This window comes from Eurosta solidaginis, chromosome 5 (assembly GCF_040869045.1).
Source record: "Eurosta solidaginis isolate ZX-2024a chromosome 5, ASM4086904v1, whole genome shotgun sequence".
In the NCBI taxonomy this organism is placed as follows: domain Eukaryota; kingdom Metazoa; phylum Arthropoda; class Insecta; order Diptera; family Tephritidae; genus Eurosta; species Eurosta solidaginis.
The window spans coordinates 84,125,968-84,153,105 of record NC_090323.1 but is presented as its reverse complement, the minus strand read 5'-3'; the positions used below and the strand labels follow the sequence as shown (position 1 = coordinate 84,153,105).

The window sequence follows — 27,138 nt, the reverse complement described above, 5'->3', positions numbered from 1 at the left end:
TTTCAGCACAGATATCATCGCAGATCTCTGCTCAACTGGAAGAGCAAGAAGGACGTATTTACTCGAAGTTGGAGGCGCAAGATACAAAAATTTTACAGTTTGAAGAAAAAATCGAGGCCGAGGTGGATGCTTTGAGAGGACGTATCGAGCAGTTGCAACTGAATCGCCCAGCAGTTTCAACTAGTAATTCAAAGGTAAAAACACCATCCTTTGACGGTTCTGTTCCTTTCCAGGTCTTTAAGCTACAGTTTGAGAAGACCGCAGCAGTGAACAACTGGAATGTGGAAGATAAAGTTGCCGCGCTCTTCGTAGCATTGAAAGGACCAGCTGCCGAAATCTTACAGACTATTCCAGAGTACGAACGGAACAGTTATGACGCATTGATGGCTGCTGTAGAACGGCGATAAGGAAGCGAACACAGGAAACAGATATTTTAAATAGAATTGCAAAACCGCTACCAAAAAGCTAACGAGACTTTGCAGGAGTTTGCTTCGGATATTGAAAGATTGGCTCATCTTGCAAATGCGGATGCACCCGTGGAATACACGGAAAGAGTGAAGATTCAGAGCTTTATAAATGGCATAAGGGACGTCGAAACGAAGCGAGCCACATACGCGAACCCAAAGCAAACATTTTCTGAAACGGTATCCCATGCATTGACTCAGGAAACGGCGTCATTATTGAGTAAACCAGCATACAAAGCTCATCGTGTGGAAGTAGAAAGGCCAGAGTGGCTAGATACAATTTTGGAAGCTCTGAAGGGATCACAACAGAAAAATGCCGGAGTTATGAAATGTTTCAAGTGCGGTAACCCAGGTCACATTGCACGTCATTGCAGTAGCAATTCCAATAGTTCCAACAATGTGGGTGGCCGTAAACGCAGAGCTGAAGGAGACGAGCAAATCTCCAAATCCACTCAATCGTTAAACTAAAGCCAGTCAGCCGCAAGGGGCGACAGCTGGCTCCCTCAATTGAATGCCCCATAATCTATATCTCGCAAATTGGAAGAAGGTCAAGCAATCTTACTGTCGGAGGACATGTGGATGGAAAGGAACGTTTACTGACTGTAGATACGGGTGCATCCCATTCCATCATTCGATCAGATTTAGTCAACAAGAAGATAAGACCATTGCTTGGAGCAAGATTACGTACAGCCACGGGAGAGGACACACAGGTAATTGGAGAAGTAGAATGTGAAGTAGCAATTGGGAACGTCTCTGTACTTCACAATTTTATAGTGGCAGGTATTGTTGATGAAATCATAATTGGAGTGGACTTCTTAATCAACCAAGGCATCAAGATCGATATGCAAAGCAAGACAATGCGATATAAGAACATGGATGTGCCACTTAATTTCGGCTACGAGAGAGGCTACAGCAGTAAACGAGTGCTGGTGGAAGAGAGTCAGCGAATACCACCAAAGTCCGAAGCAGTCATCTGGGCAAAGGTTGATGGAGATTGTGGGACAAAAAAATTGTGGGTTGTCGAAGCAGCAAACAAATCAGCACTAAACATACTTGTAGGAAAAACCCTGGCTATGACAAAACAAGATGGACGTATTCCGGTAAGAGTACTCAATGAGTTCAAGTCACCACTCAAACTGACTAAAGGAGCTATTTTGGGAAGATGCCAAGAGGCTGAAGTAGTTATTAACTGTGAACAGCTCCAGGAACACGTTTCAGCTAGTAATACTGATCTTTCAAATGACATCACGGCATGGATACAGGGGCTAGAGGAAGCATATCAGAGTAAGGCAAAACAACTGCTCCTAAAGTACGCGAACATATTTGACCAGGATGATTCTAAACCAGGCCGCACCAACGTTGTGAAACATCAAATTGACACTGAAGATGCGAGGCCGATCCGTCAAGCTCCACGTAGTGTTCCACTGGCGAAGCGGGAAGTTGTGAGTCAAATCATTCAAGAAATGAACGGCAGCGGCGTCATCGAACCATCAGCTAGTCCATGGAGCTCACCGGTAGTACTTGTAAAAGAGAAGGATGGAAAAATGAGGTTTTGCGTGGACTACCGGAAGTTGAATGACGTAACGAAAAAGGATAGCTACCCATTGCCAAAAATTGACGACACTCTGGACTCGCTATCTGGCACGAAATGGTTTTCCACGCTGGACTTGAAAAGCGGCTACTGGCAAGTGGAGGTGAAGGATGAAGATAAAGAGAAAACAGCCATCAGTGTCGGTGATGGTCTTTGGCAATTTACAGTGATGCCTTTTGGACTTTGTAATGCACCAGCTACTTTTGAGAGACTCATGGACCAGGTACTGAAAGGACTACATTGGAAAACATGCTTGGTGTACCTGGACGACATCATCGTATTGGGCAAGAACTTTGATGAACATCTTAAGAACTTGGAGGAAGTTTTCCAGAGAATAGCTGGCGCTGGTCTGAAGTTAAGTCCCAAAAAGTGTGCGCTGTTTAAAAAGGAAGTCAATTATTTGGGTCACAAGATAACGACAGAGGGCATCTGCACTGCGAACGAAAAAATAGAGGCTGTACAGGATTGGCCAAGACCACAGAACCTACATGAATTGAGAAGTTTTCTTGGGCTGTGCACATATTACCGCCGATTTGTACCAAATTTTTCCAGCGTAGCCCATAGCCTCCATGAGCTTACAAGAAAAAACAAAGCTTTTGAATGGAAGAAGGAGCAAGAAGTGGCTTTCCAAACATTGAAGGAGCGTTTGTGCACTGCCCCAATGTTAGCATATCCGATTCCAGGAGCAACATTTATTCTAGATACAGATGCAAGTGGATATGCTATAGGAGGCGTTTTATCACAAATGGTCGATGGATGCATATTACAGCCGTTCGATTGGAAAACCAGAGAGGAACTACTGTGTTACGCGGAGAGAGCTGTTGGCATTGGTAGAGTGCATTAAACATTTTCACAAATACCTCTATGGCCAGCGATTCCATTTCAGGACAGATCACGCAGCATTGAAATGGCTTCTGCAGTTCCGTAATCCGGAAGGACAATTGGCACGGTGGATCGAGCGACTTCAAAGCTATGACTTTTCCATTGAGCATCGAAAAGGTAGTACCCATGGAAATGCCGATGCAATGTCACAGGCCATGTAGTTTTGAATGCAAGCACTGTTCAAAGGCCGAGGCTAAAGAAGACATTATAGATGTCCGGCTAATGACTATAACGTGTACGGATGAATGGGACAAGGAACAACTAAGAAAGTGTCAGCTAGAAGACACAGATCTGTCACATGTTATGCAAGGGCTCCAACGAAACGAAAGACCAAGCAGAGAGGATATGTCAGCAGAGAGTCCCATTGCGAAGTCATATTGGGCACAGTGGAACAGTTTGGAATTGAGATCCGGTTGCTTGCATCGAGTATGGGAGAGTGAGGATGGTCAATGCAAGAAGAAACTGATAGTTGTTCCCAGAAAGAGGATTCCTGACGTGCTCAGCGAGTTGCACAATGGTCCAAGTGGATGCCATCTTGGAATCACGAAGACACTCGAGAAAATTAAGCAGAGATTCTATTGGGTTGGTTGCCGTCAGTCGGTCTGCGAGTGGATTGCCAATTGCGAGGTATGCAACAGAGCGAAAGGGCCCAAAACCCGAAGTCATGGCCAGCTGAAGCAGTATATTTCAGGTGCACCATTTGAAAGGATCGCCATGGATGTCGCAGGTCCATTTCCTACTAGCAACCGCGGAAACAAATACGTACTGGTGGTTATGGATTATTTCAGTAAATGGCCAGAGGTATACCCAATCCCAAACCAAGAAGCAGAAACAGTAGCAGAAGTGGTTAAAAACGAATGGGTTGCAAGGTATGGTGTACCAATGGAGTTACATTCTGACCAAGGCAGGAATTTTGAATCAGCTGTGTTCCAAGAACTGTGCAAGAAGTTGGGCATTCGAAAAACACGGACAACTGCATTGCATCCTCAGTCCGATGGTACGGTGGAACGTTTCAATAGAACATTGGAGGAGCATTTAAGGAAAGTACTAGACAAGTACCATAAGGACTGGGATACACACATATCATTATTCTCGATGGCCTACCGATCGGCAGTACATGACACAACGGGCCAAACTCCCGCAAAGGTAATTTTTGGCAATGACCTTCGATTGCCAGCTGATTTCAAGTATGGGATAGATGCCGATGCGGAGAGGAATGTCAAGAAATCCACTGATGTCTTAGAAGAAGAGCTGAGAGAGATACACGATCTGGTAAGGCAACGAGCAAAGATTATGAGTGACAAGATGAAAGCGAGGTACGATAAAGCAATTAATTCGGAAGGGTTTCAGGAAGGAGATTTGGTGCTGCTATACAACCCACAACGAAAAAAAGGTTTGTCCCCGAAATTGCAGTGTAACTGGGAAGGCCCATACAAAGTTGTAAAACGGATCAACGATGTAGTGTACCGCATACAAACCACTACCAAACCACGAACCAAAATGAAAGTGGTTTATTTGGAGATATTAGCAGCGTTTAGATCGAGAGATTTGTCTGATCGGGACGATCAGACTTAGGTGGAGGGCAGTGTCACGGATATTAGCATCACTAACCTATACCATCACTAAGGCGATGCTAAGGCCGTGCCAAGCAGTATTTACGTCAATAATCAAATCATGTATACACATATATAAGGCAGCCGAAAGAGATGTCACACACAGATGCATTTACTTATGCGCCTATGTATGCGCGAGAGACTGTAAACTACAAACATTCACATCAATCATTATGAATCTACATAAACGAATAAATAATTGCGTCTACACATATGTACGTATACGAGCAGCGGAGCGGCAATGCACAGACACATGCATATATCTTATCTGAGTTGTCACAAGAGAGGGCAATAATTTGTGCACGTAGTTGTGGCTGGCGATTTTGTAGCGAAAATAACTAGTAAGTTCTGGAAATCGAAGAGCCTAGAAGTATGCAGCGTAAACTATAAAAGCGGGGCAGGCGAGTAAGAAGTAATTCAGTTTGAGTTGAGCTATCAATCAGTTTGATTAAGCACGCGATCTGGCGGCCAATAGTAAAGTTTCATTTGAGTTATCAATCAGTTTGGTTATTAAGCCAGCGAGTAGCAAAGTATAATACTGTTTTCACACAGAAACTTAATGATCTCATTTCACCTGCTAATGAAATCGTAAATTTTTTGCTTTCACACAGAAGTAACTGCTCGATTAGTATGAAGGATGAGACAGACAATCATGGCGGAAAGATACAAGGTGGGAGCATGGTGACATATCTACAAACAAAAAAAATTCCATGTACTTGTAAATTCGATGGACAAATGTCAAAATCGTACTGCGCCGGTAGTTGATGTATCAAATCAAATAAAAAAGGTTATAATCAGCTGTTCGATGCGGCCACCTTGTATCGTTCCGCCATGCAGACAATGACATTTGCTTTGAAAACTAAGAAACGGAAACGGAAGCGGAACGCTGCCAACAGAGTTGCATTGTGCTTTTGACTTCATTAGGCATTCGATTAGCTACTAATGAAATAATAATAGATTCGAATTTTGTAGGGAAGATTGAGCTCAATAAGCGTCTTAATGTAGAAAATTGCCTTTATTATTCAATAAGCCGTCTGTGTGAAATTAGTATAAGTGTTATTGTGAAGTACTTAATAAAGGCCATTTTTCCATCATTCAATATTGGAGTTATTTATTCAACAGTTTAGTGATTCGAACTTAGCAGAGGATTGCAAGTAAGAGGATTTGCGGCAGATTCGTTACAATATTTTATCCAAAAACGATTTTTTTATTCGTGGAATTAACTTTTTTTAGTGGGAAAGAAATCTCAACGGTCAACCGCATTCCAGAATTTTCAATTCAGAATTGTATTGTGGTTTTGCGCAAAAAGAAGCCTCAAGCCGCGATTCTCTTCTGAGGAATTTTCTTCAACAAATTGTTGTGCCAAGGTGTAGGTAAGAGATACATATGTACCTACTAATAATAAAAATTTGGCGTGATATATATCTGAGGAGATTAAGGTCTAGCTTTCCATCCAATTCGAAGACTACTTATCGTGTATTCGTTTTTCTACGAACTGGCTCACCTAAATACATGTTTTGTTCCGACCCAAAAATTTATCTGCTAATTCCGACGAACTTTTAGTGCCAAGGTAATACCGAGGGACAGTCAATACCATTTATACAAATTTTCTTAAACATTTTTGATGGAAAGGCCAACACACTAGCTCTACACCATGCCGGTAGACTTTGACCGTTCAGCCGGTAAATTCAGCCTCCACGAACTATCATAATCCAACTGGACGATGATGTTTAGCTAAGCTGCGAAGAGCTGCAGCGTTTTTGCTGGCGCGGGCAAGTTATGAGAAGATCTCCACTTGGTGCCCCCTGTTTGCGTCAGTTATCGCGCAACAGGGTTAGCTGCAGTAACTTGTTACGCAACGACCAGCATCCCCTAAATGGTTAAGCGCCAATTAAAAAATGTATGTTCCAACCGCGAGGAAAAGGACCAAAACAAACCAAAGAATATCTCCAAGATCATTTTTTTCCGCAGTAGCGAGGACACTTGAGACTGGTGATCTCTTATAAAGTGAAGTTTCAGCATACTTAAGGGTTAAATACGTATCAACCAAGTGAAGGAGGATGAATGAAAAATCACTAGAGTTGGTCTCCAACATTCGCTTCTTAATTAGAAGAGGTTAAGAAGTAAGGCCTTTTCTTTTGTCCCTTTGCAAAAATAGCACGTGTTGAGACATCCAATATATTGGTAACTAACTTTTTTGTCATATACATATGTACCTAAAAACCGATTTCAAAACTTTTCGAAATATTTTTTCACTTATTTCATAAGCATTTTATTTTTTTGGCATTAAATAAAATGAAAATGTCAAACCAACAATTTTTTTGTGTTTACTTTGGTTTGGGATTTCCACAAAGTTTAAGAGAGTGATTTTAAATTTTTTTTTAAATCAAAAACCCTTATGGCCGCCAAGAAGAATAAATGGTTTTACCTGGTAATATTTATACCATGGTAAACAGTGGGTCACCTGTTAAACCGCTGTGAAATAATTTGCTCAATAGAGTTTTTTAAACATTTTTATAAACGACTGTTATATTGCATTATTTACATACATATATATTGTTACGAATATTAGCAAAACTAAGGAGTGCTGCCAGCTCTAAGCCGATCTAAGCAGTGACGTGAATGCACATCAATAATTCAATCATTATGTATCTACATAAACGAATCAATAATTGCGTCTACACATATGTACACATTCCGACGAGCAACATTTACATACAAGGCAGCGAGAGATGAGATGTCACACACCGATGAATTTACTTATACGCTTATGTGTGTGCGGGAGACTGTAAACTACAAACACATGCATATACCTTATCTGAGTTGTCACAAGAGAGAGCAATAATTTGTGCACGTAGTTGTGGCTGGCGATTTTGTAGCCGAAACAACTAGTAACTTCTGGAAATCGAAGAGCCTAGAAGTATGCAGCGTAAACTATAAAAGCGATGCAGGCGAGTAAGAAGTAATTCAGTTTGATTTGAGTTGTCAAGCAGTTGCGATTAAGACGATATCTAGCGAGCAATAGCAGTACTATTTTGAATAGTAGAGTTTCATTGAGCTATCAGTCAGTGTGGTTATTAAGCAAGCTATTCGTTGCACAGTTTGAGTGTATTGTGAAGTACTTTAATAAAGGCCATTTTGCATTATTACAAATTGGAGTTATTTATTCAACAGTTTAGTGATTCGAACTTAGCAGAGGATTGCAAATAAGAGGATTTGCAAGCAAATTCGTTACAATTGGTGTCAGAAGAGGAATTGTTGAATAAATTCTAGAGGACAACAAGGACATGGCAAAGTTAAGTGAATTGAAGATCCCGCAACTGAAGAAGGAGTTGGAGAGCCGTGGATTGAATACAAGCGGCGTTAAACTCGAACTTCAGGCACGGCTACGAGAAGCAATGGAAGCAGAAGGAATTGATGTGGAAGAGCATGTCTTTCATCTTGATGGCGAGGAGACAACAAAAATTGAAGAGAAGAACGAAACATCGCAGACGGTTACCAGTACAGACTTGAACATGATTTTAGCTGCAATATCTGCTCAAACATCGACAGTGTCATCTCAACTGGCAGAACAGAAGACATATATGGCATCACAACTAGAATCGCAGGAGACACGCATAACATCCAAGATTGAAGCACAAGAAACGCGTATGTCAGAAATGTCGACACAGATTACATCCAAGATTGAAGCACAAGAAACGCGTATGTCAGAAATGTCGACACAGATTACATCGAAGATTGAAGCACAAGAAACGCGTATGGCAGAAATGTCGACACAGATTACATCAAAAATGGAGACACAACTGAAAGCACAAGAGGCACGCATAACAGTACAACTCGAAGCACAAGAGGCGCGTATATCATCAAAACTCGAAGCACGTATGGACGAGAAAATAACGCAGTTTGAGGAAAAAATCGAAGCCGAGGTGGATGCTTTGAGAGGTCGTATACAAGAGTTGCAATTAAACCGCCCAGCTGTTTCAGCAAGCAATACAAAGGTAAAAACACCATCCTTTGACGGTTCTGTTCCTTTCCAGGTCTTTAAGCTACAGTTTGAGAAGACCGCAGCAGTGAACAACTGGAATTCGGAAGATAAAGTTGCTGCACTATTCGTGGCATTGAAGGGGCCAGCAGCGGAAATTCTACAGACGATTCCCGAAGGAGAGCGGAACAATTATGAAGCATTGATGGCTGCTGTAGAACGACGTTATGGAAGCGAGCATAGGAAACAGATATTCCAAATTGAGTTGCAAAACCGCTACCAAAAAGCAAATGAAACATTGCAGGAGTTTGCTTCAGATATTGAAAGATTGGCTCATCTTGCAAATGCGGACGCACCCGTGGAATACACTGAAAGGGTAAAAATCCAGAGTTTCATAAATGGCATACGGGACGTGGAAACGAAGCGAGCTACATACGCAAACCCAAAGCTGACATTTTCTGAAACGGTATCACATGCATTGACTCAGGAAACGGCCTCACTATTGAGTAAACCAGCATACAAAGCTCATCGTGTAGAAGTGGAAAGACCAGATTGGGTAGACACTATTTTGGAAGCACTGAAGGGATCACAACAGAAAAATGCCGGAGTTATTAAATGTTTCAAGTGCGGCAACCCAGGTCATATTGCACGACATTGCAGCAGCGGTCCCAATAGCTCCAACAATGTGGGTGGTCGTAAACGCAGAGCAGAAGGTGATGAGCAAATATCCAAGACCACTCAATCGTTAAACTAAATCGAGTCAGCCGCAAGGGGCGACAGCTGGCTCCCGCAATTGAATGCCCCATAATCTCTATCTCGCAGATTGGAAGAAGATCGAGCAACCTTACTGTTGGAGGACATGTGGACGGAAAGGAACGGTTATTGACTGTAGATACGGGTGCATCTCATTCCATCATTCGAGCGGATTTAGTCAACAAAAAGATAAGACCATTGCTTGGAGCAAGATTACGTACAGCCACGGGAGAGGACACCCAGGTAATTGGAGAAGTAGAATGTGAAGTCGCAATTGGGAGCGTCATGGTAGTACACAATTTTATAGTGGCAGAAATTGTTGATGAAATCATAATTGGAGTGGACTTCTTAATCGACCAGGGCATCAAGATCGACATGCAAAGCAAGACGATGCGATATAAAAACATGGATGTACCACTTAATTTCGGCTATGAGAGAGGCTACAGCAGTAAACGAGTGCTGGTGGAAGAGAGTCAGCAAATACCACCAAAATCCGAAGCAGTCATCTGGGCAAAGGTTGATGGAGATTGTGGGACAAACAAATTGTGGGTTGTCGAAGCAGCAAACAAATCAGCACTAAACATACTTGTAGGAAAAACCCTGGCTATGACAAAACAAGATGGACGTATTCCGGTAAGAGTACTCAATGAGTTCAAGTCACCACTCAAACTGACTAAAGGAGCTATTTTGGGAAGATGCCAAGAGGCTGAAGTGGTTATTAACTGTGAACAGCTCCAGGAACACGTTTCAGCTAGTAATACTGATCTTTCAAATGACATCACGGCATGGATGCAGGGACTAGAGGAAGCATATCAGAGTAAGGCAAAACAACTGCTCCTAAAGTACGCGAACATATTTGACCAGGATGATTCTAAACCAGGCCGCACCAACGTTGTGAAACATCAAATTGACACTGGAGATGCGAGACCGATCCGTCAAGCTCCACGTAGTGTTCCACTGGCGAAGCGGGAAGTTGTGAGTCAAATCATTCAAGAAATGAACGACAGCGGCGTCATCGAACCATCAGCTAGTCCATGGAGCTCACCGGTAGTACTTGTAAAAAAGAAGGATGGAAAAATGAGGTTTTGCGTGGACTACCGGAAGTTGAATGACGTAACGAAAAAGGATAGCTACCCATTGCCAAGAATTGACGACACTCTGGACTCGCTATCTGGTACGAAATGGTTTTCCACGCTGGACTTGAAAAGCGGCTATTGGCAAGTGGAGGTGAAGGAGGAAGATAAAGAGAAAACAGCCTTCAGTGTCGGTGATGGTCTTTGGCAATTTACAGTGATGCCTTTTGGACTTTGTAATGCACCAGCTACTTTTGAGAGACTCATGGACCAGGTACTGAAAGGACTACATTGGAAAACATGCTTGGTGTACCTGGACGACATCATCGTATTGGGCAAGAACTTTGATGAACATCTTAAGAACTTGGAGGAAGTTTTCCAGAGAATAGCTGGCGCTGGTCTGAAGTTAAGTCCCAAAAAGTGTGCGCTGTTTAAAAAGGAAGTCAGTTATTTGGGTCACAAGGTAACGACAGAGGGCATTTGCACTGCGAAGGAAAAAATAGAGGCTGTACAGGATTGGCCAAGACCACAGAATCTACATGAATTGAGGAGTTTTCTTGGGCTGTGCACATATTACCGCCGATTTGTACCAAATTTTTCCAGCGTAGCCCATAGCCTCCATGAGCTTACAAGAAAAAACAAAGCTTTTGAATGGAAGAAGGAGCAAGAAGTGGCTTTCCAAACATTGAAGGAGCGTTTGTGCACTGCCCCAATGTTAGCATATCCGATTCCAGGAGCAACATTTATTCTAGATACAGATGCAAGTGGATATGCTATAGGAGGCGTTTTATCACAACTGGTCGATGGACAGGAGAAGGTAGTTGCATATTACAGCCGTTCGATTGGAAAACCAGAGAGTAACTACTGTGTTACGCGGAGAGAGCTGTTGGCATTGGTAGAGTGCATTAAACATTTTCACAAATACCTCTACGGCCAGCGATTCCATGTCAGGACAGATCACGCAGCATTGAAATGGCTTCTGCAGTTCCGTAATCCGGAAGGACAATTGGCACGGTGGATCGAGCGACTTCAAAGCTATGACTTTTCCATTGAGCATCGAAAAGGTAGTACCCATGGAAATGCCGATGCAATGTCACGAAGGTCATGTAGTTTGGAATGCAAGCACTGTTCAAAGGCCGAGGCTAAAGAAGACATTATAGATGTCCGGCTAATGACTATAACGTGTACGGATGAATGGGACAAGGAACAACTAAGAAAGTGTCAGCTAGAAGATACAGATCTGTCACATGTTATGCAAGGGCTCGAACGAAACGAAAGACCAAGCAGAGAGGATATGTCAGCAGAGAGTCCCATTGCGAAGTCATATTGGGCACAGTGGAACAGTTTGGAATTGATATCCGGTTGCTTGCATCGAGTATGGGAGAGTGAGGATGGTCAGTGCAAGAAGAAACTTATAGTTGTTCCCAGGAAGAGGATTCCTGACGTGCTCAGCGAGTTGCACAATGGTCCAAGTGGAGGCCATCTTGGAATCACGAAGACACTCGAGAAAATTAAGCAGAGATTCTATTGGGTTGGTTGCCGTCAGTCGGTCACCGAGTGGATTGCCAATTGCGAGGTATGCAACAGAGCGAAAGGGCCCAAAACCCGAAGTCGTGGCCAGATGAAGCAGTATATTTCAGGTGCACCGTTTGAAAGGATCGCCATGGATGTCGCAGGTCCATTTCCTACTAGCAACCGCGGAAACAAATACGTACTGGTGGTTATGGATTATTTCAGTAAATAGCCAGAGGTATACCCAATCCCAAACCAAGAAGCAGAAACAGTAGCAGAAGTGGTTAAAAACGAATGGGTTGCAAGGTATGGTGTACCAATGGAGTTACATTCTGACCAAGGCAGGAATTTTGAATCAGCTGTGTTCCAAGAACTGTGCAAGAAGTTGGGCATTCGAAAAACACGGACAACTGCATTGCATCCTCAGTCCGATGGTATGGTGGAACGTTTCAATAGAACATTGGAGGAGCATTTAAGGAAAGTAGTCGACAAGTACCATAAGGACTGGGATACACACATATCATTATTCTTGATGGCCTACCGATCGGCAGTACATGACACAACGGGCCAAACTCCCGCAAAGGTAATTTTTGGCAATGACCTTCGACTGCCAGCTGATTTGAAGTATGGGATAGATGCCGATGCGGAGAGGAATGTCAAGAAATCCACTGATGTCTTAGAAGAAGAGCTGAGAGAGATACACGATCTGGTAAGGCAACGAGCAAAGATTATGAGTGACAAGATGAAAGCGAGGTACGATAAAGCAATTAATTCGGAAGGGTTTCAGGAAGGAGATTTGGTGCTGCTATACAACCCACAACGAAAAAAAGGTTTGTCCCCGAAATTGCAGTGTAACTGGGAAGGCGCATACAAAGTTGTAAAACGGATCAACGATGTAGTGTACCGCATACAAACCACTACCAAACCACGAACCAAAATGAAAGTGGTTCATTTGGAGAGATTAGCAGCGTTTAGATCGAGAGATTTGTCTGATCGGGACGATCAGACTTAGGTGGAGGGCAGTGTTACGAATATTAGCAAAACTAAGGAGTGCTGCCAGCTCTAAGCCGATCTAAGCAGTGACGTGAATGCACATCAATAATTCAATCATTATGTATCTACATAAACGAATCAATAATTGCGTCTACACATATGTACACATTCCGACGAGCAACATTTACATACAAGGCAGCGAGAGATGAGATGTCACACACCGATGAATTTACTTATACGCTTATGTGTGTGCGGGAGACTGTAAACTACAAACACATGCATATACCTTATCTGAGTTGTCACAAGAGAGAGCAATAATTTGTGCACGTAGTTGTGGCTGGCGATTTTGTAGCCGAAACAACTAGTAACTTCTGGAAATCGAAGAGCCTAGAAGTATGCAGCGTAAACTATAAAAGCGATGCAGGCGAGTAAGAAGTAATTCAGTTTGATTTGAGTTGTCAAGCAGTTGCGATTAAGACGATATCTAGCGAGCAATAGCAGTACTATTTTGAATAGTAGAGTTTCATTGAGCTATCAGTCAGTGTGGTTATTAAGCAAGCTATTCGTTGCACAGTTTGAGTGTATTGTGAAGTACTTTAATAAAGGCCATTTTGCATTATTACAAATTGGAGTTATTTATTCAACAGTTTAGTGATTCGAACTTAGCAGAGGATTGCAAATAAGAGGATTTGCAAGCAAATTCGTTACAATATTTTAAATGTTTGCTATACTGGCTGCTGATATTTTCTGGATTCTAAAAACTTATAATCAGCCCAATTCTAACCAAAAACTCCTTGCGAGTTTTTTCCTTCTCCCATTCCTCGTATTCTAAATAAAAAATCCTTGTGAGTTTTTTCACTTCTCCCATTTCCTCTTATTCTGAACAAGGTTCGAAAAAGGGAAAACCGGTTAATGGAGAAAAGTAGGTATTACGAATCTGATTAAAAGGGAGATTTCTCTGCTATATATTAGAAGTTTTTTCACATGTTGAAATAAAGGGAATGCATCAAAATAGTTTAAGTTTACTGTTTCTTATACAAAAAAAAACACATTTGTACACATTTCTCCTAAAATACATAAAAAAACTCTTTGTTACAGTCCATAAGAATATAAATAAGAAACGGAAAAATTCTTAGCAAATTTGATGCATTCATCCAGAAATTGCGCAAGGATTTTTTAAGAAGGCTTCAATCGATTTTGGCATATACGAAAGAGGAACTCAACTCGTGTTGGCCGCCAGTTCTCCCTAGGAGAAAAGAAATGGAAGAATTTTTCCGCGGGAATAAAAAAATTCGCGAGAACAAAATTCCGAGGGTATACTTAGAATTGGGCTGGATATTGATTTTCTGTAGACACGTTTAAAAGTTGACTTGAAACGAAAATGGGCCATTCATGGCACTTGTTGTTGATGTTGTTTCGGTACGTGAAATTAAAGTAATTGCCCGACCATCGCGTGAACGATTCGATATGACCATATTGAACCTTCTAGGTAATTCCCCCAATTCCAATTGTAAGAATTCACAATGATCCTACTCGTGAAGTCAAAGCGGATAAATATAATAAGAACCACCGGTCTGCTACGAGTGGCGAGTAACTCGCTGGAAATTAAAAAAAATGCCTAATATTTTCTAAGAGGGACATTTTTAATTGTCTCGCATTTATCCATGCCGTGTAGGCACCTTGTATAACTGCGATTTTTGGAAAGAAAATTAATTAGTTACTTAAATACAGTCGGAAAAATAAACACAAATACCCCACGAAAATGTATAGAAAACTGTTTATGCACACCTCGCCAAAAAAACAACCAGCGACTACTTCGAAGAAAACATTTAGTAAATGGCTACAAGTAACGAGTGACGTCTCTTATTATATTTATCCTCTTTGGTGAAGTTACTTTTCGTTAACTAGGTATTTTTGAAAAGTCTTCGTAGTTCATACGTTATTTGTGAGTTTTTTACATAACAGTACTAATTTAATGCTTAGTGTCTCAGCCTATCTATTATACTCAAAAATCCCCAACTGATTTAATCAGAGCGCTTCAGTATAGGTGAAATATTGCGTACAACTCGTGACTAAGGAATGAACATTCCTACAATAGAGTAGCATTTCCTTCCCCCCAATATTTGCCAATAACTTGTATAAACAAATTTTTAGTTGGTTTTGTTAACGTAACATTTATCTAATTCAAAAACACGCCAAAAACTATTTTATTAATCGAATCTGGGATCTGCTTTAGGTCCTTTACTATTTTGCGTCTACTTGAACTCAATTTTTTCACTGCCTTTCTTTGGGAAAGTTACCGTCTTCGCAGATGACCTTGCTATTGCCTATGGTTCATCGAACCATCTGGATTTGGGAGCGGTCATCAATAATGACATACATTTGATAAGGTTGTGGGTTGCTTCACATAAGCTTACTGTCAGCAAAAAAAACGCAGATGATGTATCTCAACCTATATCCAAAAATATGTGTCATTAGGAACTTACGTGAATTTTTGTGGAATGTTAAACTCAGTTATTCATTTTAAAATTTAACTTTTAAGTTGTTATTCTTAATCGCCATATTTTTTTTTTGTTCTTTTTTTAATTCACCCCACACACTTTTGTAATTCCATTATTCTCATTTTGAGATGGCATTCAATACTAAGATACTGTTTTTAAAGAATGCCTTACTTTTTCTTGCATTATAATGTTGTCTGTTAGCTTAATATACTTATTTGTTACATACATTTTGTAAAATGAATGAATAAATCTAAAAATTCAACTTGGCAGTAAAGCCGTATTTGCAGCCACTGCAGTACACATATTTGTTTGGCATGGATTCTATTAGGGTTCTGCAGGTCGACTTTGATATGGACTATCACACTGACTAGACCTATTTATTCTTTGTTTTTTGATTTAGTGGCCCAAGTTTTTCCTTTACAACCTTCCGTAATAGATTGGAGAATTGGAGTAACTTTGTGAGTTTAATGTCGTAGGATTGGCACATGATCTGAGAAAGTTTGCAACCCCGTGCTGCTTGATTGATCACATACAACTCCTGTCTCCTTCTGATTTCTCCCAAACAGATTGCCATGTCTACCGGTGATTCATCGAGTGCAGCACCCTCTTTTGCCAAACTCATCACCAGCTTTGTTGACTTCAAACCTTTTATGGCCGGAAACCCAGTATAGATGTATGGTTAGGCTTGTGCTTTGTTTTCATTCCAGTTTACTTCTTGATAAAGTAATTTGTTAGATTATTGTCATAAAGGGTGCCTAACTTCCAATATATATATTGACGCGACTACAGCTTAAGACACTGTAATGCTCTGGCAGCCTGTAGGATTTACTTATTTATGAATCGACACGGAATCCGACTCCAGATGCCCAGGCATGTACATCCCGAAGCGCCTGATCCATCATTTAAATGATATATAGTGTACTTATTCCAGGGGCGTATCGACGGGGGTTTGGGGGTTTAAACCTCCCCCCCAATGATCCAACTTGCTTTAACGAACATAATCGACATTGATTTAAAATCAACCAACTTATTGCATTCAGGCGCTTGCTCGTTTGCCTTAACCGCGATTACATTCATCGGAATGAAAAGGCAAATATGAAAACTCCATGCATCTGAATATTTGCATGATTCTTCTGCGTCACCGCGACAAGCTACATATAAACATTGCTTACGGTTCTGTTTGTTTGCCGAACTAAACGATACTAATTCTCGTGCTTTGATTTTATTCTCCACATTTAAATAATGTTAAATTTACAGCATTTTTTCGAAGTACACATTTCCTATTTTGAAATATTTGACATTATTTTCCATGTGGAAAACATGTTATTATAATATACTATCTACATTTTTTTTTTCATGTCAAAAACACATTTTAAAAATGTAAAATTCAAATTATTTGATAAATGAAAATATAATATGTTTTTCACATTTTAAAATGCAAAAAACACATTAGTGTTTTTTCCGTGTAGATATGAGTTGTTGAAAATCTTGTGTACGCTTCCAGTATCAAAGGCAACGAACGAGAGATCTTTTTCAACTCTTAGGCTGATTAAAAACTATTTGAGAAACACGATGAATGAAAATCGATTGAATGTGTATCACTAAGCATCCACCGTGATAAAATTGTTACCGTTGATGAAGTTTTAGATGAAATGGCAAAGAAAAGCTGCGCTTGAGTTTTTAATGTAACCTTTTTCATATCATATTCTAAATACACGTACTTTAATGTTAAAGCTAACGAAAACATTTTTTTTTTATTTATTTAACTAAAAAAAAATTTTTTTGGAATTCAATTGGGGTTTTTCGTTCTATTTTAAATTAAAACGGATGCAGCTAGCAGTTACTGCGTCGATCACTAATGGATAAACGAGGTTCCATTTTATCCTTCATGGACTTAGTTTTACCACCTGTATCTTTTTGATGGCATCGCTTCTTACATACCACCAAAATAAACGTTATCGAAAAAAATTACAAAATGGCATTTTCACGAAAATCTCAAGTTTTTAACAAAATTTTCTTGAAATCTTAATTACCGACATAACACCTTCATTTATGCGTGTCTCCTTGTGTGAATGTGAAGTTATTTGTTAGCATACCTCTTTCATATTTTATTTCATACTTTTTGGGTAGAATAACTCCTGGCAAAAGGTACTCATACCGTATTAGGATTGAGTTACTGGTAGAAGTGATGGGTTCAAGCCCTGTCTGATTGCCACATAGCCGTTTTAAGAGATTATTTTCATCAGTACTGCCATCGTAAACCTTATATCCAAATAAAAAATAATATATGTATGTACATACATATGTAGGTATATGGTTAGAAAATAAAAACCAAACAATTTTACCTCAACTTTTTGTATAGCACAACCTTCGGATTTTAAAAGGTTAAAATCTGTGAAATCCAATTTAACTTTTGTATCGATTGGTTGCTTTATCAAATATGAGCAAATACGCCCATTTATATATCCAGTGATGATACCCGATCGCTCCGTAAACACACCTCCACAATTTGGCGCACTTGGAACAACTTCGTAATGCAATTGAAATGAACTGTCAGTACCAACATTATCTGTATGCAAATGTAAATTTATGGTGTTTGAAGATGAATGCATGGGCTCAATCAACGAAGTTTCACAGACAAATCTCAATAATTGGTCAGAATCAAATATCTGCAATTAAATAAATATAAGTTTGATGGGGGACAATTTATGAAAAAAGAGAATATAACATGCACCTTTAAAGTATCTCTGGTACAATTGTTTTCTTTCGTACCACCTAAGTTAATTTCGAAAAAGCGCAATAAGAAACGATATCCGAAAGGAGCATTGAACTGCCATTCACATTCTGTATTAGGTGGAGCTTTTCCTGGATAACCAGGAGATCTAATTATACCATTTACGTCACCTTCTAGATCAATTTTTCCACCACAAGTAGGTGCTACAGAAGTCCATGATAAATTAAATCCTGCTCCGTTGCTCTCATTATCAGAACGAAACCAGAAGAATAGTGCACTTTGTGAGGTCTGTATATTTCCACCAAGAGGCAAGGAGACTCCACAAAATCGACCGATCAGCCGAGAAGCTAACGAACGACCATCGTGTAATTGTAGCCAATCTTTGTTGCAGTCAGTAGCTGTTTCCAAATCGAATCTAGAAAATTTAATATTCAAAACCAATGAGTCCGCTGAGCGAATGAGCCATGCACATCGTTCATTTGGCAAATAAGTTCCTCCATCAGGAGGGTAGGTTATGGAGCCCGACAGCTCCCTTATTATAGAACCACAAATATCTCGCACAATTTCGCAGTTAGGTCCAGTTGTACCACGTGGACATGCACATCGATAAGTATTGTTTATATGCATAGTGCATGTACCTCCGTTATGACAAGGCTTGGAGTTGCAGGCATCAGGTTCAGCGCATGTAGGGCCCATATATCCTATAGAACAGATGCAACGGGTACCGCTTCCTAATACCTCGCAAGTGGCGTTATTCTACAAAATGTTTATGTTTTTAGCTAAACTTACAAGCTTTATTTATTTTAATATCGATATGGCTGTCTATAAAACACACCTGGCAATTATGATTTTTACAGGGGTTTGTTAATGGCAACGCACTGCAGCCATCGATTCCAAAACCATGCCCGTACATACCGGATGGGCAGGTGCACACTACTGTATTGGATATATAATCACATTTAGCAGAGCGGTAGCATATGTCCTTTGATTCGCAACTCTCAAGTGCAGTGCTCTCGCAAATCCTGCCGTCCCCTTCCCAGCCTGTAGGACAGTCTCCACAATGATATGATCCCTGTAAAGATATTTGTTCAAACTAGAGTCCGACCAAACGTTCGAAAAAATAGTAATGAACGAATCATTGATACCAAAACTAGTAATTCGAAAACTTACTAATGAAAATGAGTAAACTATCGAATAACTCGATAATTTTCATTCGATAGTTCCCAATACTAGGGATTACCCTTCGAGTCTTTCTCGATACTTTCGGAGATATTACGGGATCTTTTTGCAATTTTTTGGTAATTCATACTAAGTGCGTTTAAATACGAGACATGTTCCGCATTATTTATGATTTTTATTTTGATGATATGTCTTCAGTTCCGTCAATCCCCAAATCACTCTAGAAATACTTCTGACCTACCATTACATTATAACGAAAATAGGCACTTCAGTTATGTATAAGACAATACAATTGCAACCCCATAAATCTTGTGATCAAAGAAGCAAGAAAACAGTAAAATAGGTAAAATTTGTAAGCCATTTGACAAAGCAGCTGCTGTGTTTTATGGGGGATAAATGACCCTGTAAGTACCGTGGAATAGTCCTCAAGATCATCACGAAATTACCAGAATCTGATCCTGAATTCACCCTAGAAGAGCTCCGACACGATCTCTAAATAACCCCGGGAGAATCCCGAAATAGTGCCCAAGATCATCAGGAATTACAACGAATTGGCCTCGAAATGACCCCGAAAAAACTACAAAATAGTTCAAAAATAATCCCAACATGACCTCGAAATAGTCTCCAAAAACCATTTCGAAATAACCCCAACGTGAACACTAAATGAAACCGGTAGATTCCTGAAACAGTCCCCTGGATCATCAGAAAAATGCCACAAATTGACTTCAAAATGGCCCCGGAAGAACGGAGAAATAGTCTCCAAATGATCCCGACAGACCCTTCTACCATCCCGATATTTCTCCCAAAAACATTCCGAAATGACAGCCAAAAAATCCCTAAAAATGTCTGGGAGTGACCAAAATGATCTCGAAAGACATCTCCTGCGCTCTAAAATACGACGACGATTGTGGCTGGCGTGGTGTGGTGGAAGCGTGCACCGCCTACCACACCGAGGGTTCTGGGTTAAACTCCCGGGCAAAGTCACATCAAAATTTTAGAAAAAAGTTTTTCTAATCGGGGTCGCAACTCGGAAGTGTTTGGCAAACACTTTGAGTGTATTTCTGCCATGAAAAGCTTTTTAGTGAAAACTCATCTGCCTTGCAGATGTCGGGCGAAGTCGGTGTAAAAATATGAAGGTCCCGTTCCGCCAATTTGTAGGAAAAGTTAAAAGGAGAACGACGCAAATTGGAAGATAAGCTCGGCCTAAAATCTCTTGGGAAGCTATCACGCATAGCATTTATTTTTGATTTTTAAAACACGACACAGATCATATACGGCCCAAGAGCATTACTAACACTTTTTATGCAATGACTCGACTTATTCTCTATTCATATTCACAGCCGGAGCAGTAGCAGAGTTTAATTTCCATTGCTACTGCTGCTCTGGAGTAGCAAATAAAAACATTGGTTTAAAATGAAAAATATTAAAATTTTATGCTTAAAGTTTACCTATGTATATTTCGAATAATCGTTCAGAAGCGAATATTCGCATAATCGACAACGTGAAATTATTATAATAGGCGACGATGTCCGATTATTTGATTGTAACTAATCGAATTCCGAAAATCGAATATTAGAGCATTGGACTATTTCGAATATTCGACTAATCGAATATAACTAGCTCTACAAATCCGATAAAATTTTTTTTGCAGTATCAACCTTTCGAACAGTAGTACTAAGGTCCTTGACTAACATTTATATATGATATCATCTATCTATCCATTTTGGGTTTGTATATGTATGAAGAAGATAATTATTTGAAATGCTTTAATCTCCTTATATGCGACGTACTTACACTACCTCCAACCGGAACCAAAATATATATGTGATATTTTCGGCCACGATATTACCAAATCAAGTGGTTATACTAGATAAAATTGTTTATTTGAATTATAAGAACCACCATAATGTGTATATTAAACACATATTGTTCGGAATTCAATTTACATTACGACAGTATACGATGCTATCGAAAGCTATCGATAGTATTTTTCAAACAGTCGAAACTACCGAATGGCGCAACTATTGATAGTTTTCAAGCTTTACTGCATAGCCGCGCTTAGAAGGTAAAATTCAGTTTTGTAGCGCTGTATTTTCAAATTAGCAGAATTTTTCTGTACTATACCATATTTATTTTTTTATTTTATACCATTTTGAGAAGTAAAGCTTTTTAAAAATGGCACAGCACACTGAAACTTCTTCCCAATTAAAAGGTTCAATACAACCTTGCATTTCTTATTGCTATATTTTGCTTTTCATTCATGGTCAATTCTACGGGTCCATAACGTTGCCAGGGCTTTTTTTAGGCTCGTATCGCCATCATCTTTTGATGTAAATTTTTTGTAAGGTTTTGGCCGGTGCAATCTGAATCCACATTTTTGTATAGAAAGGCAAACGCTACACTGAGAAAAATGCCGTGGGTGCTGTGTCAATTCGCTATTGATATCGACATACATGCATCGTTCTATGTTATTTTGGAATGAGCATGTCAGCAAGTGTGATTAGGTTTATATTTTCATTATTTTGCAACTGTTAACTTGAAAATATACTGCTTATGAATCATGATTATGCCGTCCCTTAGCAACTCCTTTATTTAATTATCCACCTCTCTCCGTTGTTGTTTTAATTTTGACGCGGACTCTAGTGTCAACAGTGCCGCTGTCCGAAACAGGACCAAAAATTTCTGCGTATTTCCGCTTTATAGTTTTTATATCATTAGTAGTAGTGGTGAGAGTATTGTTTACTTGCCTAACCGTTTTTTCTTGTAATTTGATTTCCGAATCATTTAACCATAGCGTATTGTTTTTCCCATCAATTATAGCTCCTTAATGTTTTAAAATATCGTCCTCTAAAACCCCGTCGAAAGATCTTAGGTTGGGCAGTACGAAAAGTTGAGTTTAGTCATAATGCCCAAATTTTGGAAAAGTTTACCACTTACTTTGTGGGTTATCAGCACCTATCCGTGCAGCAGATTGCACAGTAAATGATGTATCTAGCTTCCCGGAGCCTACATCAATTTTACCAGTAATAAAATTTTTGTTGGCTCCATTATCAATAAGGAAATTTAGAATTCCATTGCTTTTGTGTGGTACTTTATGTAAGCCCCTGACATACAATTTATTTCCTCGCTATACTCCTGCTCATTAAGCTGTTCATCTCCTGATTCAATATTAAACAATATTTGATGTTTACTTTGAATATTTGAGGTAATTTGAGACTTTGTAGCCGGAGCATGATTTTGCCTGGTTATATAATTTACTTTTATAAAATGATGGATTGACCTCCATCGGCTTTCGGCTGTGTAGGCCGTGAAGGTGGTCTTTGTGGCTGAGTTTGTCTAGCATTATTGGTTTTGTTGGTTTTTATAGTTATATATATATATTTTTTTCGTGAACGTTCTGTTCGTAATGCGGAATAATTTAATTTTTTGTAATTCGCATTGCCAGAATTTTTTGGGTAAATGGAATGATTTCTTAAGTTCATGTTTTGTATCTCTAAACAGGAAGCATAGGCTTAAGGGAATGTTTCAGGTTTTTAGATTATTAGCATCCTTGAAAGTTCGACTTGCGCTCCCCTGACGAAAACATCGATTGCCCTATTCCTGTAACTATCTACCAAAGCGCTTATAGCTTCCTCTAAATGTTATTGACCCTTTATCTTATTTATTATTGTTGCGAATTTTTATTTGCAAATCCTCTTATTTGCCCTTCTGCTAAGTTCGTATCACTAAACTGTTGAATAAATAACTCCAATATTGAATAATGGAAAAATGGCCTTTATTAAAGTACTTCACACTAACACTTATACTTTGCAATTAGCTGGCTTAATAACCAAACTGATAGCTTAAATAAAACTGACTTTCAAAATAATACTGCTATTGCTCGCTAGATATCGTCTTAATCGAAACTGCTTGACAACTCAAATCAAACTGAATTACTTCTTACTCGCCTGCATCGCTTTTATAGTTTACGCTGCATACTTCTAGGCTCTTCGATTTCCAGAAGTTACTAGTTGTTTCGGCTACAAAATCGCCAGCCACAACTACGTGCACAAATTATTGCTCTCTCTTGTGACAACTCAGATAAGGTATATGCATGTGTTTGTAGTTTACAGTCTCCCGCACACACATAAGCGTATAAGTAAATTCATCGGTGTGTGACATCTCATCTCTCGCTGCCTTGTATGTAAATGTTGCTCGTCGGAATGTGTACATATGTGTAGACGCAATTATTGATTCGTTTATGTAGATACATAATGATTGAATTATTGATGTGCATTCACGTCACTGCTTAGATCGGCTTAGAGCTGGCAGCACTCCTTAGTTTTGCTAATATTCGTAACACTGCCCTCCACCTAAGTCTGATCGTCCCGATCAGACAAATCTCTCGATCTAAACGCTGCTAATCTCTCCAAATGAACCACTTTCATTTTGGTTCGTGGTTTGGTAGTGGTTTGTATGCGGTACACTACATCGTTGATCCGTTTTACAACTTTGTATGGGCCTTCCCAGTTACACTGCAATTTCGGGGACAAACCTTTTTTTCGTTGTGGGTTGTATAGCAGCACCAAATCTCCTTCCTGAAACCCTTCCGAATTAATTGCTTTATCGTACCTCGCTTTCATCTTGTCACTCATAATCTTTGCTCGTTGCCTTACCAGATCGTGTATCTCTCTCAGCTCTTCTTCTAAGACATCAGTGGATTTCTTGACATTCCTCTCCGCATCGGCATCTATCCCATACTTCAAATCAGCTGGCAGTCGAAGGTCATTGCGAAAAATTACCTTTGCGGGAGTTTGGCCCGTTGTGTCATGTACTGCCGATCGGTAGGCCATCAAGAATAATGATATGTGTGTATCCCAGTCCTTATGGTACTTGTCGACTACTTTCCTTAAATGCTCCTCCAATGTTCTATTGAAACGTTCCACCATACCATCGGACTGAGGATGCAATGCAGTTGTCCGTGTTTTTCGAATGCCCAACTTCTTGCACAGTTCTTGGAACACAGCTGATTCAAAATTCCTGCCTTGGTCAGAATGTAACTCCATTGGTACACCATACCTTGCAACCCATTCGTTTTTAACCACTTCTGCTACTGTTTCTGCTTCTTGGTTTGGGATTGGGTATACCTCTGGCCATTTACTGAAATAATCCATAACCACCAGTACGTATTTGTTTCCGCGGTTGCTAGTAGGAAATGGACCTGCGACATCCATGGCGATCCTTTCAAATGGTGCACCTGAAATATACTGCTTCATCTGGCCACGACTTCGGGTTTTGGGCCCTTTCGCTCTGTTGCATACCTCGCAATTGGCAATCCACTCGGTGACCGACTGACGGCAACCAACCCAATAGAATCTCTGCTTAATTTTCTCGAGTGTCTTCGTGATTCCAAGATGGCCTCCACTTGGACCATTGTGCAACTCGCTGAGCACGTCAGGAATCCTCTTTCTGGGAACAACTATAAATTTCTTCTTGCACTGACCATCCTCACTCTCCCATACTCGATGCAAGCAACCGGATATCAATTCCAAACTGTTCCACTGTGCCCAATATGACTTCGAAATGGGACTCTCTGCTGACATATCCTCTCTGCTTGGTCTTTCGTTTCGTTCGAGCCCTTGCATAACATGTGACAGATCTGTATCTTCTAGCTGACACTTTCTTAGTTGTTCCTTGTCCCATTCATCCGTACACGTTATAGTCATTAGCCGGACATCTATAATGTCTTCTTTAGCCTCGGCCTTTGAACAGTGCTTGCATTCCAAACTACATGGCCTTCGTGACATTGCATCGGCATTTCCATGGGTACTACCTTTTCGATGCTCAATGGAAAAGTCATAGCTTTGAAGTCGCTCGATCCACCGTGCCAATTGTCCTTCCGGATTACGGAACTGCAGAAGCCATTTCAATGCTGCGTGATCTGTCCTGACATGGAATCGCTGGCCGTAGAGGTATTTGTGAAAATGTTTAATGCACTCTACCAATGCCAACAGCTCTCTCCGCGTAACACAGTAGTTCCTCTCTGGTTTTCCAATCGAACGGCTGTAATATGCAACTACCTTCTCCTGTCCATCGACCAGTTGTGATAAAACGCCTCCTATAGCATATCCACTTGCATCTGTATCTAGAATAAATGTTGCTCCTGGAATCGGATATGCTAACATTGGGGCAGTGCACAAACGCTCCTTCAATGTTTGGAAAGCCACTTCTTGCTCCTTCTTCCATTCAAAAGCTTTGTTTTTTCTTGTAAGCTCATGGAGGCTATGGGCTACGCTGGAAAGATTTGGTACAAATCGGCGGTAATATGTGCACAGCCCAAGAAAACTTCTCAATTCATGTAGATTCTGTGGTCTTGGCCAATCCTGTACAGCCTCTATTTTTTCCTTCGCAGTGCAGATGCCCTCTGTCGTTACCTTGTGACCCAAATAATTGACTTCCTTTTTAAACAGCGCACACTTTTTGGGACTTAACTTCAGACCAGCGCCAGCTATTCTCTGGAAAACTTCCTCCAAGTTCTTAAGATGTTCATCAAAGTTCTTGCCCAATACGATGATGTCGTCCAGGTACACCAAGCATGTTTTCCAATGTAGTCCTTTCAGTACCTGGTCCATGAGTCTCTCAAAAGTAGCTGGTGCATTACAAAGTCCAAAAGGCATCACTGTAAATTGCCAAAGACCATCACCGACACTGAAGGCTGTTTTCTCTTTATCTTCCTCCTTCACCTCCACTTGCCAGTAGCCGCTTTTCAAGTCCAGCGTGGAAAACCATTTCGTACCAGATAGCGAGTCCAGAGTGTCGTCAATTCTTGGCAATGGGTAGCTATCCTTTTTCGTTACGTCATTCAACTTCCGGTAGTCCACGCAAAACCTCATTTTTCCATCCTTCTTTTTTACAAGTACTACCGGTGAGCTCCATGGACTAGCTGATGGTTCGATGACGCCGCTGTCGTTCATTTCTTGAATGATTTGACTCACAACTTCCCGCTTCGCCAGTGGAACACTACGTGGAGCTTGACGGATCGGTCACGCATCTCCAGTGTCAATTTGATGTTTCACAACGTTGGTGCGGCCTGGTTTAGAATCATCCTGGTCAAATATGTTCGCGTACTTTAGGAGCAGTTGTTTTGCCTTACTCTGATATGCTTCCTCTAGTCCCTGCATCCATGCCGTGATGTTATTTGAAAGATCAGTATTACTAGATGAAACGTGTTCCTGGAGCTGTTCACAGTTAATAACCACTTCAGCCTCTTGGCATCTTCCCAAAATAGCTCCTTTAGTCAGTTTGAGTGGTGACTTGAACTCATTGAGTACTCTTACCGGAATACGTCCATCTTGTTTTGTCATAGCCAGGGTTTTTCCTACAAGTATGTTTAGTGCTGATTTGTTTGCTGCTTCGACAACCCACAATTTGTTTGTCCCACAATCTCCATCAACCTTTGCCCAGATGACTGCTTCGGATTTTGGTGGTATTTGCTGACTCTCTTCCACCAGCACTCGTTTACTGCTGTAGCCTCTCTCGTAGCCGAAATTAAGTGGTACATCCATGTTTTTATATCGCATCGTCTTGCTTTGCATGTCGATCTTGATGCCCTGGTCGGTTAAGAAGTCCACTCCAATTATGATTTCATCAACAATTTCTGCCACTATAAAATTGTGTACTACCATGACGTTCCCAATTGCGACTTCACATTCTACTTCTCCAATTACCTGGATGTCCTCTCCCGTGGCTGTACGTAATCTTGCTCCAAGCAATGGTCTTATCTTTTTGTTGACTAAATCCGCTCGAATGATGGAATGAGATGCACCCGTATCTACAGTCAATAACCGTTCCTTTCCGTCCACATGTCCTCCAACAGTAAGGT

General features: G+C 40.4%; 1 protein-coding gene across 1 annotated transcript in view; it reads right to left on the bottom strand.

Annotated features, from left to right (window-relative positions):
- Cubn2 (Cubilin 2) overlaps positions 1 to 27,138 on the bottom strand; it is an 864,444-nt gene that overhangs the window by 723,036 nt on the left and 114,270 nt on the right. Inside the window, exons 4-7 of the mRNA XM_067791923.1 lie at positions 18,934 to 19,170; positions 18,099 to 18,854; positions 17,710 to 18,033; positions 17,461 to 17,626 (exon numbers count right to left, since the gene is read on the bottom strand). Coding sequence (XP_067648024.1) covers positions 17,461 to 17,626; positions 17,710 to 18,033; positions 18,099 to 18,854; positions 18,934 to 19,170 — 1,483 coding nt within the window. The remainder of the gene's footprint in view (positions 1 to 17,460; positions 17,627 to 17,709; positions 18,034 to 18,098; positions 18,855 to 18,933; positions 19,171 to 27,138) is intronic.